At 44.5% G+C, this 17,502-nt stretch overlaps 1 protein-coding gene across 1 annotated transcript; it reads left to right on the top strand.

Annotated features, from left to right (window-relative positions):
* Positions 1-16,306, top strand: DRGX (dorsal root ganglia homeobox). The gene is made up of 6 exons (XM_064429482.1): positions 1-34; positions 2,673-2,770; positions 3,019-3,120; positions 5,631-5,803; positions 6,114-6,226; positions 16,041-16,306. Exons 1-6 carry the CDS (start codon positions 1-3, stop codon positions 16,304-16,306), a joined length of 786 nt encoding a protein of 261 aa, XP_064285552.1.
* Positions 16,307-17,502: the final 1,196 nt, after the last annotated feature.

The following is a 17,502-nucleotide window of genomic DNA, read 5'->3' as shown; positions in this document are numbered from 1 at the left end:
ATGTTCTACTTCCACTGCCCCCCGCAGCTAGAAGGTGAGTGCTGTCGCACGGAGGTGTGTAAGTGCAGGAGCTGAACTCCGAGGTGTCTGGGGGCGGGGGGTGCGCTGGGGACGGAAGGAGAAACTGCGACCGAACTTGCGCCACGACTGTCGCGGACAAATGCGTGCTGGGATAAGATGCAAATTTATAGAAAGACAACTAAACAGCATCCTTTTCCTTAAGAAAATACAACTCTCTCCCCCTCCCCCTCCTAGCTTTCCCCTCTTGTCACTGGAAGGAAAGAAGGATTGCATGACTTTTTTTTTTTTTTTTTTTTAATTTGATTCCTGCTGGAAAGGACTTGGTTTTACACCCCCACCCCCGTCATTTTGCCACCTGCCTCCCCTCTGTGGATAGCGATCCCGCAGTTGAGCCTCAGGCTAAGAGAGAGATGCTTTTCTCCCCTCCCAGCACAGATGTTGGTGTCATGGCTGTAATCGGGACACTTTCAGGACGTGGTCACGCCTCCTCCCTCCAGCCAAAGGGACCGCATAAATCTTTAATGCTATTTTGCAAACATTCTGTGAGAGGATGGGGAAAAATGAGGTACAACAGAAGGGAAAAAAAAAAGGGTGAAAATAAACACTTGGGAGGATGCTTTTCTTTGTGTTATTGGTTAGAGACTTTTTAATTTTTATTATTATTATGGTTGTTGTTGATTTCCTTTCTAAAAATGGACAGTCTTTAAGATTTCCCCGTGTCACCTCCTCAGATGCTCAGGGCCCTCTGCCCCGCTCCCTCCGGCCGCTGCTCGTGGAGCGCGGAGCATCCCCGGGGCCGCGGCCGCGCCGGGGCTGTCCCGCCGTGCCGAGCTCTGCCGGCGCCCCGCGGCTGCACGGCGGGGAAAGCCACCCTGCCCCGTGAAATCCCCCGGCCCGGCCAGCCCGCTCCTGGCACGGGCATCCCCGGCGGGAAGGGGCTTTCCCTGCGGCGGCGCTGGCAGGAAGAAGTGGTCCAGCGGTTTTATTCCACTTCGGGGAGGGTCAGCCCCTCTTTAAGCACGGCTTCCCAGGATCTGCGGACCCAAGCCGGTCTGGGCATCCCGGCTGGAATATTCACTCCCCGAAGTTTTCTCCAGGCAGGACAGGGCAGGCGGATTGGGCAGGACAGTGCGAGGGTCCCTCCCGCCAGGGCCACCGAACTGTGAGGCGGCTTTGTTCGCTTGTTTTTGGCAGAGAGCTTTGGAAACGTGTTCTTGTTTTTGCTTGTTTGTTTGTCTGTTTGCTGTATGTTTGTTTCTCCGGAGGCAGCGTGGGGCCGGTGCCTGTGTTTGGCGGCCCGAGACGGGAGCGGCCCCGCAGGCTGCAGCCTCCCCCGGCGCTGTCCGGGCCGGCCCCTCGCTCTCCCGGCTTGGGCAGCGGCGGGGCCGGGGGAACGGGCGATCTGTCCTGCCAAAGGGTGAAAACAGCGCTGGGCATCACCAGCAAAAAATTAAAAAATTATATGTAACTCCGTCCAAACCCCTCCACCCACCCATCACCAAATCAAAGAAGCAAAACCCAAAATCTGTTTGGCCAGCGCTTGGGCAGCCGGGAGGCCTGGTGCCACAGGGAAGAGACAGCTTTCTGGGGGTCACTGGGACAGTATTCTGTTCATTTTGTTCTCTGATGAGCCTCTCCCAGGCCCATGCGGTGTGAGGTCTGTTCGAGGAGAGGGCTTGGGGCTGTGTTTATCCTCCAAATGATGGTGCAAGATGAGCAGGGAGCTCCAGCCCACGTACCCCAGAGCACTCCAGGGGCAGGTCTGCAAGTGGGGTCACGGGGACACTCAGCAACACTTCTGGGGGTTCGGGTATTTTTCTGTTCTGTGAGAGTTTATTTTGATTTGGTTTTGTTTGCTCATTTGTGGGTTTTGGTTTGGAGTTATTTTAGTTTTCTTTTCTTTTTTTTTTTTTTTGTTTGGGGTTGATTTTTTTTTTGTTGTTGTTGTTTTAGTTTTTGCTTTGGTTCAAGTTTTTTGGTCTGTTTTGTTTTGTTTGTGGTTTTTTTAGCCTGTTTTGTCAGCAAACAGAAAGGGAGTGACACGTTTCAAGATGGGCTCGCAGGGATGATGTGTGACTGGGGGGAGCCACAAGGCCGGGATCCGCTCCATGGGACGTCGTTCGCATCCCGGTGGCCCAAATGCTCTCTCCAGACCTGGGTCTGGGGACAAACCCCCGGTGCCCCAGCCGGGCCCTCAGGGAAGGTCAGGGTGGCCTCCACCAGCCCCGCTGCCGACTCCCGGTGCTCAGCCGTGGCCGAGCGCCCGTGCTGGGCTGACCGAGCGCCGCGCCCGCGCTCTCCTCCAGAAGCCAGGGCGAGCGGTTCTGCCGCCCCTCCGGGGTGCCTGGAGAGCAGGAACCTGCCAGCGGCCCCCTGCCCCTCGTCCGGGCAGGGGCCTCTGCGGGCTCCCTCGGCAGATGGGCAGGGCTTCTGCCAGCTCCGTCCAGCCTATGTCAAAGCTTCGTCTCCACGTCCTTTTAAAACACAAACGGCCCGAAAAATGCTCTTTCGCGGGCCGGGGGGCGCAGAAGCCCCCGGTGCCCGCACCATCCCCGGCCCCCGGAGCTGGGGCAGCGCTGCTGCCCGAGCGGCTCCGTGCCCGGCCCGGTGCCCCGGGCACAGCGGCCCCTAACGCGGCTCTCGGCCCGCAGGCGCTGCCCCCTTCGGAGGTCACTCCGCCGGCGACTTCGACGACGGGTTCCTGCGAAGGAAGCAGCGCCGCAACCGCACCACCTTCACTTTGCAGCAGGTAGGAGCCGCTTCTCTCTGCCCCTGGCCTCTGCACGCCCTACTTGCCTGCACCACGCTTGCTCCCTGCCTGCCCCATGCCTGCTCCCTGCCAGCTCCCAGCCTCCTTCCCGCACGCCCCGCACCGTGCCAGCCCATCCTGCCTGCCCCGCTGCCTCGGTGGCCCCGTTTTCCTCATCCATGCCTGGCAGACACCCCCGTGGGGCAGCCAGATCCCTCACAGATCTCTGCTCTCCTTCCCTCCATCAGCTCGAGGCCCTGGAAGCCGTTTTTGCTCAAACCCACTACCCCGATGTGTTCACTCGGGAAGAGCTGGCTCTGAAAATCAACCTCACGGAGGCCAGGGTGCAGGTAAACATCCTGGGGAATTACTTAACTTGGATATTCAAGCTAGCGAACTTTTTTTTAAATCTTTTTTTTTTTATTTGACATCATGACTGCAGAGTGCACATTTGGCCAAAGAACGCAAATGAAGACGATCTGTCATTTTCATGATGCACTTTAATAACATCAACATAATGTGGAATATTAGATTAGGTTGATTAATCGGTCATTCATAATTAACTAGTGATAATGTTCTACACTAATTTGTCCGCGTCTCCAAGGTACTAAATTACATCAATGCACATCCATTTCCTTGCTTTTGGAGGGGGGGCGTGGTGCAGAGAAAAGAGCTGAGACGTGATTCTCCAAAGCAACTATGACCACTGTTGAGCAGTGGGGTTAGCCAACTGCAGGGAGTCCAGCTGCCAGGAAGACAGTTTCTGCACCTCTTCAACTTTTCTCCCTTTTGCCTTCCTTCTAAACACTTAATTTAGGCAGATAAAGAGCCTGCAGAGCAACTCCCACACCTTTAATATGATCCAATAAATACCATTGGCCTTGATTACTCTTTCCACACCTACACTTTTCCAGCCCTAACTTTCTTCCTTCTCCTTACCTTTTTCCTTTCCTTTTATTTTTTTTTCTTTTTCCATGTGTTTGTTTTTCCATATCCAGTCCATATGTATGTGTACATGCTCTGCTAAGAGAAGCAGTCCTGCAGTCATCAGGGATGGATCCCTGTAACTGTTCAGGCATCCACCACAGAGTTGCAAACCATTTTTTGAACACGATTATGCATTCATTTTTATTTATGGGGCTTTTCTGCGTGCTGTTCTTCTATTTTTTTTTATTTAGGTGCTTGGGGTTAAGACTATGCAAAGATCTAATTGTAAGAAATATAATAGCTTGCCTTTTGTTCCCTAGGGTCATGTTAGTATCTCTTAAAACCCAATGGCTGAAGAGAGATAATGGAATTCACCACAGTAAATTGGGGATTGTAAACAAATTATTTCTCCTATAATCAGATTATGTGATCCTGATTATTAAATCTGAACATGAATCATTGGTCATATGCGGGCAAATTAAACTGATTATTATTTGGAAATGAAAATCTTCTTTTACCACTGCATTGTAGGTACTGGCTTAAAAAAATAATAAAAAATGCCATTTTGGCTATTGGTGCCTAAAGACTGAACTGCAAATTGAGATAAATGGGACAATTATTGAGCATTCAGAAGTGGAAGATCATAACTTCTTCCTGAAAGGTGCAAGGGTGAGATAGGGGTGGTGACAATTAGATTGCTGAGGACTGGTGTTTAGCCTTGTTGTTGGCTATTATGCAAACAGACAATAGATGCAAGCATTTGTTTAGCCTGCTTTCATGCAGGGACATGGGGAAACACAGAGGATGGGAGATATGTTTACATTATACCCCTTGCTCATTCAAATATGATTAATGCGCTATAAAGCAGAGTCTTAATCGAAGATGATGTTGTCAAACAATAACTAAATAGGGAAATAAACGACTTCATCATGCTCTTTCCTCAGAAGCAGGCGAACTGTCAGTGCAAAGTCATTAAAATATGATAATGAAAAATAGCTCAATTAAATATTGTTATAGCTGTGACCTTCATTCAATTAAGACACAAGAAAGTGTCTGCATTTTGCTTTGCATTTAACTGCTCTAAATTTAGAATATAGATAAAATCATTATTCAATGTTTGCTGATACATGCAATTAAAAGGCAGCTAACTAAAATGGAATTGGAGAAGGAGAAGAATAATAATAACAACAATCTCGCCTATACTTGAATTCATGTATTAAAATGTGGATTTCCTGACCTCAAGAGAGGCTTGGCATTTGCCACCTCAAACATTGTGCTTTCAGCATATTAGCTCCAAGGTTAATAGAAAAAAAAGTTTTTAGACTAATAGCTAAAAAAATCAAGAATATGAATATTTGCTTTGCATATGGGGAAATAAAAGGTTTGCAAAGTGGTGCTCTATTCTGAATTCATAGCGTGGCCTGAGGTGGGGGCAGTTGCACAACAACATTATTAAACTGCACAATGATGTTCCAAAATCAGTACCTATCTGCTTTTGAGTCCTCTGAAAGCAGACTGGCCATGAGAGGAAGGGCAGTCAGTGTCAGCCCTCTCCAGAAAATGGGCTGGATTAGATGGCCAAATCCACACCTTTTCACTTCTGACCTCTCTGATTCTAGCAGCAGCTGATTTAAAAACTTACATATGTTTTCATCAGAGTGCTTAGATATGTATTTAACCCTATTTTTTTTTTTTGTTGTGACATGCCTTTTGAATGTCTTTAGACATTTCTGGTTCATTTTCCAGATGCAGAAATATTACAGATACAGATGTCATCTCAAGACTCAACTAGAATAGCAATGGGGATATAAAATGAGAGGAAGATTTAGCCAAGCTAGTAAATGACAAATTTCACTAGAGTAACAATTTACAATCTCCTTGCTTCACATTTGGCTAAACATGGATTTCACCTACGCTTCCTCTCCTTCTCCAGGTGTGGTTCCAAAATCGAAGGGCCAAATGGAGAAAAACAGAGAGGGGTGCTTCTGACCAAGAGGGCTCTAAGGAAACCATGGCTGAGGTGGCACCTCCTGCGAGGAATTTAAATTCGCCTTCTCCAACAGACCAAACCAGGAATAAAAAAGAGGGTCTGGAGATCCAGCAGAGGTAAGAGTAGTACCTGATATCAGCTGCCTACCTGTCTGTGGGGCAAGAATGCCTCGTATGTGTGTATGTGCATACGGATTTGCTGCTATGCCTTGACCTACAGGTATAATCTTAAGAAAATGAAGTATTTCTTGTGCAATCCACTGTTCCCTGTATAGATGCTGAGGAGCTGGTGGCTGTGGGAGACTGATGTTGTCCAGCCTGGGTCACATTTATTTGTGTGCTGAGACACCAATGTGTTTGAGTGCATGCACAAATGGAATCAGCTGGTTCTGGTTTTGTAAGGAATTTGTCTTCTTTTCTCCACCAGCCTGAGCCGAGCAGTGGGTCCTACAGGACCTTTCTTCCCTTCCTGCCTGCCGGGGTCTCTTCTCAACACAGCCACCTATGCACAAGCTTTATCCCATGTCGCCTCTCTAAAAGGTAAATTACTTTACTTGGGAGTCAGCTCAAAGAGAATCCCTTTCAACCTAAGTGGCATGGTTCCACTGGCCTCTGTGAGGAAAACTTTGGGAAATGGCAGACCCCTCTTTCTCGTTAGATGGGTACTATTTGCACTGATTGATGATGCACATACCAAAGTGAGTCTCCCGTTGTATCTTGTAGCATCATTTGTGGCAAAACTCCTTCATTTTACTCTGACAGCTACTTTTTGTGAGGTCAGGCTTTCTCTGAAGGAATAAGACAGGTAGGGTTTGCTCCTTTAGAGTTTTTGTTGCATATGCTTTTTTTTAAGAGTTAAATTTATTCTAATAAATTAGTTATATACATCCTTTTGCATTATGTAGTACCTGGCACCATTACTGATGCCTCATCCGCTCTTTGCATGTGGTTTCCATTGCAGAGCATCTCTGCACAATCCAGACCTTTCTCTTCTTGGACAGTAGGTCCCCTTTGAGAACTTGAATAAAGCATGTTCCTGGGGACAGGGGAGGGTACAAAGTAATTCCTCATTACCTGGGACCCTGGCTTCAGGAAGGGTACATCCCGTGTCTATATACTTTTGGTTTCCAGCAGCAGTATGCAACTTTTAAAAATAAATCACCTACTCATCCATTAGCTGTTCTTAGTCTAACAATTTATAAGACTAAGAGTGTAAGCAGGATGAATTCAATTTATAGATTTATAGGATGCAAAGCCTCATAGCAGTGCCAAGCAGAAAGAGGCACATGCATTTACTCTGTGTCCCAATGTGCTGCAAGAACTTGTGAGGAAAGTTTCTCAGTTAAAGACATCCCACTATAAAGAAAAATGTCCTAATACATCTCACTGTATTCTCTGGCATACCTCATGCTCCTTGTATTTCCAGTTAAATCAGCCAAGGTACATTCCTGGAGCAAATGTTTGGAACTCCTGAGTTGTGTGTTAAGTGCAGTGTCCTGCTCCCTGCACCCCCTTCCCTCCTGTCCTTCAAAAAAAGCTGAAGCCAGAAACACCACACAGTTACTGCTCTTTTGGTAGGTGTGAGACCTGGAATTTTGAATCAAGAAAGAATACATGGACGTGACCTGTACCCTAAAACTTATGGGCTTTTTGTCATCTGTAGGTGGGCAGCAGCTGTTGATCTCTGCCCTATGAAGTCTTGGGGTTGTGAATTTTGACTTTTTCCATTGGGTAGGAACAGCCTCTCTAGAGTAGTTAAGCTGAAATTTTTCAGGTAAAAAAAATTGTTAATTGATAACTGTAGTCCCAGACAGATTGAAAAGTGTGGAAATAGGGCTGTGTTCAGTGAATAATTTATATGAAAGTAAAGGAGGTTTTTTCCTTAAAGTTTATGACGAAACACTTAAAATTAAATGCATCAATATTTGTTCTCACTTGTTTAATGATTAAACATAGTTAAATTGTAAGAAAAAAATTACCCAAATAAACAAAGCTAAGCAAAATTTAAAAAAATTAAACACTTTTTTTTGTGAGGGGTTGGTATTTTTAGCTGGTTGGTTTTTTTTTCTTTGTTTGGGATTGGATTTTTTTATCATTGCTTTTGTTTGTTTATTTTTAGTTTTATTTATTTGGAAGACTTCCTGATACTCTTTTCTTTGATTGTACAGCTTAGGCAATAAATTGAGAAACTAATAATTTGCTCTTTTTTGCTTGATTGAAGTTTTACAACCTAGGGGCAGAAAAAGTTACATTCCTGAATCTTTTGTAGATATTAAATAGTTGGTTGCCAGACTAAGAGACAGTATCTCTGAAAAAACTGGCCCAAATGTGAATGGAGATTTTTTTATTTATACAATTTGTATAGGAATGGTCGGCTATCAGATGCCTGCATATTATCTTGGTGAATGTTGTCAGTTATACATGCAGTTCATTCCTGAAATGTCTGCTTTATATTTCTTGCCCGGCACTAGAAATCTCCAGGTACATGCAAGAGAACTGGGATAAAGTATCGTATTTGATTTTATGTAATGCAGTTACAGATTTGTGCATCGTGTAGCCACCTACCAGGAGCTGTGTGTGCCTGTCAGGGGATTGTTACCCTGGCAAGGGACTGATAGTCTGAGCTGCTGCTTTGAGGGGAGCTCTTTTCCTTCTGCTGCCAGCTCTGCTGCTAGGTCTTAGTAATGTCAAAATCTGCCTTTGGTGTTAAGGGGGAAGAACTTATCATTATATAAGGGACCAAATCTAATATATATACAAGCAGAGAATTATTGTAACATCTTTCTTGTGGCATTGATCTATGGAATAGTGTGTCCTCCTTCCGTGGCTCATCTCCGCAGGTTCCTCTTTCCCCATTTCTTCAAGAGTAATTCACTTGGGCTGGGGTAGGGCTGTGCACAGCAGTCACTGAGTTTTGGTCCTGTTAAGTGGTGACCAGGGCAATCTCTAGATCTTCTGAGTGGACCAAAGGTATCACATGCCTAATGCACAGTTTGCTTTTCTTTGGCATGGAAACTCCAGGTAAATGAAATTTTGTTTCATCCAAACCAGTGCATTTGAGAGCACAACCAAACTCATGTGTCAGTATGGAGGAAAAGATAATGGTTGGGAGAAGGAAGGAAAGGACAGGGAGAGACACAGTGTTCACAGAACCTTAATGTGACTGTCTTTGTCATATGCTCGTTCAGTTTGTTTGACTCTCCCTTTTCATTTCTGTCTGAGACAGGACCTGTGTGCATGTGGGCAATAGTATATGTCCTTTTACATCTTAACTAAGGGACCTAAGCCTCTCACTTGAAAATCTAGTTGCATTTTGCTGCAGAAATGATGCCAGAACCCTGCCGCAGTCAGTCTGGAGGCATAGAACTTTATGTCACACAAATCCATAAAACTCAGGACAAGGCATAAAATTATGAGCTGCTTGTTTTGTTGGATTGTTTAAATAAGGGAAAACTCAGCAAGTAGAAAGGTTTGCCAAAATTTTGCAAGTTTTATTGAAGAGTGAAATGACTGAGAGGTCTTCCCAGTATTTGTCTTGTGCCAGCTTGAAACTCTGTGCTTTTGAAAGAAAAATAATTGCTCCAGAATCAAAGCATTATTTCACTATGGAAGGATGTATGACCCTGCTTTCTTCTATGCAAATGTCGAACTAAATGCAGCTCCTCTATGTGGATCTTGTAAACAGATATACATTCCCACCACTGGGAGAACAATCCTGGCCAGTAAAGGGATTCACATTCTTCAGTACAGCCATAAGAGCTGCCTGCAAAAAAAATGAGCACTCTCAGCACATCAGGTTCTACTAGGAAGTGTAGGTTGTTTTCCTATTCTTTTGAGGAGACAAGATATGTTTTGTTGGACTTGTGAGACAACACTTTGCTGGTGTCAGTGAATAATATTTGACTGATGCTTTAGGAGACAAAATCAATACAGTGAATAGAAGTAATGATGGTGATGTAAGTAATTAATAATTATTTTATGCTCTCAGGGACCATTTTCATTTTGTCATCTGAGAGTTCTTCATCTTTAGTAAAATATCCCAATACTTCTCTTTCTCTGACATTGCTTGTCTTGAGACCCAGGTTTCCAAAGCACGTAAAGCGCTTAGGCCACAAGGTTCTGGGATCTAATTTGTAGTGTGAGGATGTAATAGCTGAGGGTGAAGTTGGTCTACAAGAGATAGGAAATCTTGAGACAGTCTGGGGCAGGGACTAAGACTGCAACTTTGCTTTTAGAAAGACTGTGAAGTGCTTGTTAGGCACTCTGGACTCCCCATGTGCCATTTCTAGGATATGGGGATGTTGTTGGAGCATGAGACCAGGTCTGCTCTGATGAATGAGAATAAAGCTATTTTCTCTAAGCACTATGCCCCATGAACTCTGCTGTCTCTGAAACTGAGATTTTTTTCCATTAAAGTGAGGATATTGGCATCACAGGATGTTCTGTTAATAAAATGGGCTGGCTATACTATGCAAAGAAAACTGTTATTCAGAATATAGGCTTTTCCAGAGAAGAGTATATTATCACTGGACAGTTTTTCTCTGTTTCTATCAAATATTTGCTGTTCAGTAATATAACAGACCCTTTCCTGTCTCCTGTCTCTCTGAAGTTTAGCACATTGGAGGCTGTACTCAATAGCAAACATCTGTTAACTACTGTATCATCTGCCTATGTACTATTCTGTCAGGAAATACAATTCCTCATTTGAAAAATTAGCACAACATCATAATTTCTGGGGTATACAGTGTTTCCTACTTCAGGGGTTTAGTACTTCACCACTGGCCATAATGAGGAAAAAAGTTGACTCACAGAGATGAAATTTGTGATGTTCATTACTCTGAAATTGCCCTGATTTGACAACTGTGCTACTTCATTGCGGTGACTTCGACAGCTCCATGATCTTCTAAGATGAAACACTTACTGTAAGCCAGGCATCTGCAGTCCATTTAGTAGATTTAATTGCAGACCTCAAAGATGAAGGGAAAATACTTGTTTTATTTATGGGCTGTATAACTATAGAGTCATCTGGAGAAGCTAGTGTTCTGTGCAGAGAGAGACCTCAAAGTACCTTCTTAATGGATGACAGCATGAATGCAATTCATTAATGCAGAAGATGTTATTAATGGGTGTAAACAAGAATCTCCGTTTTTCAGCGGATATGTTCCACCATTCTGGTGGCTGAGGCCAAGAGTGTGTCTGTTACGTTCCGCTGAAATTTCCCCAGACCCATGATGAGTGAAGTGTATGAGGAGGGAAATCATTACGCTAGCCAGGGAATTACTTTCATAATTCACCCACAGCTCTTCTCTGTGCAAGTTATAGCTCGGTTGGTTTTCACGGCACCCCCACACCACTGAGGGAGAAGCACGATTGTATTACGCACATCCAAATGGGCATTGCAGGCCACTGTTGATTAGGCTCTTTTATGGTTTGCTGCTGCTGTGGTTGCTGTTCATAATAGGGAGGCTTAATTGCAGTATCCAGGAAAAAACCCTAAAACATAACTAGAACTGCCAGTCCATTACATTTCAATTTCTATTACGGAAAGATGGAGGGAATTTGCTCAGTTCCGTTGGGCAATTCCCATTGTCAACACTATGAAGGAAGTGTTCAAGACCTAACTCACCCTTGAACTGGTGTTCACTGAACTGAAGCTCCACTGTTTACTGTAAGACTGGGGAATGGGAATAAAATACTTCAGTGTCATTCTTGATTATAGGTTTACTGACTTTTCTGATGTAACACAGCCAATATATTAAGCGGGTTTGTTTGGCATTTTTCTTAGTTTATCTGCCACTCTGACTTCAGAGAATCTAATACATTTCTTTTGTTTGCTGCAGATGCAAACACATTGAGAAAATGATTTTGATTCCCATATTACAGGTCCCCAGCTCTAGCACTGCCCTACCTCACAGGCAGAGATTTTTGGTCTTTTTCACAAATAGTAGGAAATACCCAGGTACTTGGAGCCCTAAGAGCATGGGTAGGAACTTCGTGCTGTCTTGTTCCTCCAGGACAAATCTTGATTAGGTTAGTGGACCTCAGCTGGGCAGGGGGGTCCTGTTGATGATGTTGCCAAGCTGACAGTACTCAAAGGACAGGTTCTGTTCTCCCAGCTTTTTTGTGTGCTTTGCTGCCAGCCTTCCTGCCCTAACAGGCAAGTCCTGGCTTCTGATTTTTTTTTTTTTTTGAGAGTACTATTGGCACAAATAAAGGAGTATGAAATCCTCCAGTTCCAGTGTTGAGTTATTTCAACAAAAAGGATCCTGATGATAGAACATCTGATCCAGATCATCAGCTCTTTGTTTTTTCCACTGGGCATAGAGGAGTCACAGACAAGGAGATGTGAAATTATAATGTTTGGATCCTGCTGTTGCCTCTGAAGTGCTCTTCCAGCCTCTGGGCAGCACAGGGTACCTTCCACATTTAACCAGCTTCTCAGTAGAAGTAATTCCAGCAGCCTTGAGGCTACCCCAAATTAAACTGGGAATATCTGATGTTTCTCCATTTCAGGATTGAGTTAATGCCTTTCTTGTTCTGAACTTCCTGATTCAGAGCTCAAGAAGATTTGGATAAAGCCACTTTTATGTTTCCTACTTTTGACTTTTAGGCTTTAATTGACAGAATGTTGGTGTCATCTGTGAAGTGCAAGAGGGAGCTCCCATTGAATCAGTGCTGGTAATCAACACTATGAACTTGAGATTGTTGTTGACCTTCTAATCCTTATGAAAGGGATTAGAGCTGAAGAAAACCAATGTGACTATTATGAGAAGATAACAATAATTAAATCAAACATAATATTTTATCTGAAAACTAAATATCATGCATTGATATATGAGGGTTTTAAATGGGATTTTTTCTTTCCTTCCCTCCATGTCAGGTTGTAATTCAGCTGTCCATATCAAATGCTGATATGCACAAATATTGAAAGAGGAAAAGAATGTGGACTTTGCCTTTTGGAAAGACTACCTATTAAATTCTTTAAGCCCTTGACTTGAAACACAAAAAGCATATTTAAAAATTTATATTGATATTTATGTATCAGCATGTGCCCCACTCCTATCCCTCTCTTCCCACCTTAAACTGAACCATGGAATTGCACAAAACAGTCTGCAACGAAAAGTGTAGATCAAATATTGTTACAATTTAAATGTGCTGTTGGCAGAGACAAGACAAAACTAATTTAATTTTTCCTGTCAGTCTCTGTAGTAGATCAATTAAACTGCCAAGTGGATCAAATATTTCAGACTGTATTTATTACATTAAGTATTTATGTTCAGGCTGGGCATTTAAAGTATGATCTCATATAGGAATAGAAGGAGGTTCAGATCAATCCAGCAGAATTTGTTGTAAGTTAATGGAAATCTAATTGTGTATTTTAATTTTGTGTACAGAAGGCAGTAAGTTCCTGAAAGAAAGCAAACGGTACTGTGTCCATATTGCAGCAGCTTGATACAAATCCTATTAAACTTAGCTCAGATTGTCATAGGTGTTGGTGGGGGCTGCATCAAGATCTAGGGCTGATGGCTGAACCCTCACTGATTTTGATGGGAGCTGGATGCCTGAAGTCCTCTGAAGATTTGAAATAAGTGGGAAAAATTCCTTCATTTCCTACTGTGGGCTCAGGGCTACTGCGATAATATATTAAAAAATACTGCTGCTCTTTCTTGGCCATTGTCACTTTCCTGGAGATTTTGGGCTGACGGATGGGAAGGTCACAAGGTCCAAGGAGACCTTGGACTCCTGAGTGTCTCATTGTTGGCCTTGGCTTTGTGCTGGCAAAGTCCAGTGCATTCCACTGGACTTATTATCTGCTGATTCAGATAATTGTAAGGTAGAGTCAACCTTCTTTACAACATAGATTAAAAAGGAACAGGGCTTAATCCTTTTCTCCTCTATTCTAGATGGACCCTGGAGCAAATGATGCTTTTTACTTCACTTTTTTTTCTTTATGTTTGAGCTGTTTGCAAGTATTTTAACCTCAGTGGAAATGAAAGGAATGGTTTATGGGTGAATTATTGCTAGAGATAACTTTGTTTCCACCACAGGTAACTGCACCCTCAGGTTGCAGAGCCACTAGGTAATATCAGGGCAAATTATTAAGCAAAGATTATAGGCTGGTACTGAATACTGATAAATATTTTATTCCCCTAACAATGGAATGAAAATTATTCTTAGGGGATGGAGCCGATTCCTGCTTTTTTGAACAGGGGAAGACTGCTTTTCACTTCTCCCCACCTCTCACTAAACAATGTCTGTGCCCAGTTCTGCATTAGGCACTGCAGGCCAGCCCTCCTCTCAGCCTGGGAGCTGAACAGCTGAGTTTGAAAGCCTCATTCAGTTTGTGTTAGAAAGCAGCAGTGCAAAGGCAGTTGATGCTCCTGCAGACCTCCCGGCTCCCCCATGAGCAGAACCTGAAGATAGTGGGACTTGGTGCAAAAAACCTGCTGCAAACTGCAGGGACTCTGAAGAGCCTCTCCTCCGTCTTGTTAAAACAGTGGCTGTCATTCAACAGGGCAAAAAATTACTTTATGTGCATGGCTGGTGGTGGCAAAACCTGCAAATCGTGTTACTGGGTAGATTTATTACAAACCCTCTTTCTGACCTGCTCAAAACAGCCACAGAATTCAAGACTGAGCTTTTTAGAGCTAAAAGCAAAAGAAGCAGAGGATTTTAGTCAAGTGCTGAAACTTGCTTGTGCTTAAATGCCTGGACCCATGGAAAAGTTGGTCTACTGATCAATATGCTTTATCAGAGAAGAGGTTCTTTCCATTTATATTAATAAGCTGTCCTTTGTAGATGCTATTTTTTTCAAATGCAAGGAATAATTTTTCCTGAATGTTACTGGCAACCACAAATCTCTGACAATTGCTGCGGAGAAGTCTTGCCAACATCTTAAAAACAAACAACTCTCTGCCTTCATTCCTAGCAGATGGGTGCTGACCCGTTGCTACCAAGAACAGAAGTGTATAACTCTGTAGGTTATTAGTTCCATCACTTAGTCATGAGCCATTTAACTCAAATATTAACTGCAGAAATTAAAGCAAGTCCTTGGCTTGGAAAGATCAGGGGAAGATACTGCATCATGTCAGGATGTGTGTGGCTGGGCTGTTTCTTGTGGAAAGATAGCATGTCAGCAAAAGACAGGCTTTTGCCAGGGGTGTACATGAGGATGTGGAGTTGGTGTGGCCTCTAAGACCCCTGGAAATATGTTGACTAATGGTATCTGGTTTTTTAACCAGAGAGGAAATTAAAGAAGTAGCTCAGCCATCCCACCTTGCCTCCCCATTCTACTCCTCTGTTACATTCGCCATCATTCAACAGATGCCTCTAAGCTGGGTACCAGTGTGGCCTTTTGGATGGACTGCAAGTCCTGTCCAGTGATCAACCTACACTTCCAGGTGTGCTTGTTTGGGAACTGGCTCCAGCATTATTCAGGAGTAACCAGGGGAAGAGCCTTAGGAAGGCAGCTGGTGGAGTGAGGACTGCTTCTGTTGGTGGGTTGCATGGAAGATTTTGGCTTCAAGAGAGGTTAATCACTTCATCCATGCTGCAGTGTTTTCTTGCCTGCTTGGAACAGCCTGTCTCAAATGACAGGGTAGAGATGCTCTGATCCATCTCTCCTGATGGGACTCTAAAGTTGTATCACAGCAGCAACTTTAGGTAGCTTTGGCTCACTTCTGAGGCTGTTCTCTTTGAGGTGCCACCCTGAAGCAGCACAGACACTGGATGGGTAAAGGTAGAACGGACTCGTGCAAGTAGACATGATGCCAGTAGTTGTCAGGTGCCTGGCCAAGGGAAAGTATCTCGTTTTACAGTGAGATAGGAGAAGGTCATCATAACAAGTGGAATATTTTCACCTTTCTCTCTGCTACAATCTTTCAGGCACAGATAAGTGATAGAACCCCTACACTCACTCACCAAACGCTGCTGCCTACATTGATCAGGCTCAGTGTGCAGGTGGAGGGCAGGGGACATCCCCAGCATGGGGCTGATGGCAGCCACAGAACAGCAGCTTGATATGAGATGAGGGAATGGGCTGAGCCTTGCTTATGAGGAAATCTCATGTGTGATCTGAACTTCACTGCTCCCTTCTGTCTCTATTTCCCTCTTGCGCTCTGTTTGTCACCCTGGATGACTCACAGTGTAGATCCTTCTCACAGAAGGATCAGCAGAACAGGATATGGGTTTTCTAGCCCCAGTGATCCAGAGGACACCTGTGTACTCACTAAAGGCCAATGTACCCACTAAAGGTCCACCCCGTTTCTGTCCTCTTCAGACTCACTATGAAGGGAACAGACGCTTTCCATGACCTTCCCCAGCAGTGACAATGCCTTCTCTCCTTCCTCCCCAGGGAGCCCGCTGTGCTCGTGCTGCGTTCCAGACCCCATGGGCCTCTCCTTCCTGCCCACCTACGGCTGCCAAAGCAACCGCACGGCCAGCGTGGCCGCGCTGCGCATGAAGGCGCGCGAGCACTCGGAGGCTGTGCTGCAGTCTGCCAACCTCCTGCCCGCCGCCAGCAGCAGCCCCACGCCTCCTGCCAAGCCCGGCCCTGAGGGCAGCCAGGACAAGCAGCCCTCTGCAGCCAAGGAGCACATGGAAGGCGAGAAGAGCGTATGAAACAGGAGTGGTGCTGGCCCCTGGGCTCGGGGCGGTGACCTGCCACCGGCGCCCTGCCGTGGGGTGAACTGCAGTGTGGCTGTGCCCAGTGGGACATCATGGAGCCACCAGGGACCCGCAGAGCTGAGTGGCCTCCTTGGCTGCCTTTCATGCACCCTTGCTTTTCTTGTGTCGCTGTAGGTTCATTTCCCTGGTTTATCAGCACTATCTGTGTTTGGAAACATTGGTGAAACTGTTTTTATTCCCTCCTTGCCCCATACATCCCAGGGACACTGAAAGGCCCGGGATCCTGGCTTGCTCCTGCACATCTCGACTTCCCATCCTATGTGAAATGGATGGTTGGAAGCAGCACATCACTTCCAGATGTGAGTTCTGGGGCAAGAGATGCACTCAGGCACCAGTTACTCCACCGCTCACAGCAGAGGGAAGGAATAACCAGGTATATCCCAATTTGGCCTGCTGTTTTCTGAAGGCACTTGACTCCCAGGCCTTTCCAGGCAATCCAGGTGTAAGAGAAGCAGAAAATAGAACAAAAATCTTCATAATTTTTTTCTTCTTTTTTCTTTTCTCTGAAAGTGAAACTTCTCATGCAGTAGATTACTGGAAAATTGCTAAGATGAGTTTACTTGTGACTGAAATCCTTGCACTAGCCTCTGTGTGAACATTAGTGTTTTATTCTTGCCATTCCCTGCATTAGACATGAAAGACCCATGACTTCAGAGTGGAATTCACAGCTTCCAACAGTAATGCTGGTATTTAATGGAGAGTGAATTGTCTCTAGACCTGAACAAAGCTGGGGGTATTTTGACATCACTGTCTTGGAAAAAGAGACGGGAAGACAAAAATAATCCTTAATTTCAAGACTGCAAATATGTTTTTCTGTGTATTATGCTTAATAAGGAGGAAATAAAGCTTGGAAGGATATTCTTGTATGCTATTCGAATTTACACTATTCCATTTACTGAGAGCTTGTTGTAATGAATCTAGATATGAAAAGATACTAATTATTAGTATCTAATAATTAAGATTAGTATCTAATTAGTATCTAATTAGATTGGGAACAGTGCAAAGGAGAAATTGATGCCTTAGTAAATTTAGTCTTATCTCTCACCCAAACCTCCCCAAAGCAAAGCAGACTTAGATCTGAAGAACAGTCATTTTAATCTCACTTTTTTTTCCCATGGGAACTGCATGTG

The sequence above is a fragment of the Passer domesticus genome, chromosome 8 (genome assembly GCF_036417665.1).
Source record: "Passer domesticus isolate bPasDom1 chromosome 8, bPasDom1.hap1, whole genome shotgun sequence".
Classification (NCBI taxonomy): Eukaryota; Metazoa; Chordata; class Aves; order Passeriformes; family Passeridae; genus Passer; species Passer domesticus.
Note: the sequence above shows the minus strand (reverse complement) of the source record. Positions and strands in the feature narration are given on the sequence as shown.

What these genes read in the sequence shown, in the direction of transcription:
- DRGX (XM_064429482.1), top strand. Translation starts at nt 1, where the DNA reads ATGTTCTACTTCCACTGCCCCCCGCAGCTAGAAG. An exon ending in CCACCTTCACTTTGCAGCAG is followed by an intron (nt 2,771 to 3,018) that starts GTAGGAGCCGCT and finishes TCCCTCCATCAG; the next exon opens with CTCGAGGCCCTGGAAGCCGT. An exon ending in CCATGTCGCCTCTCTAAAAG is followed by an intron (nt 6,227 to 16,040) that starts GTAAATTACTTT and finishes CTTCCTCCCCAG; the next exon opens with GGAGCCCGCTGTGCTCGTGC.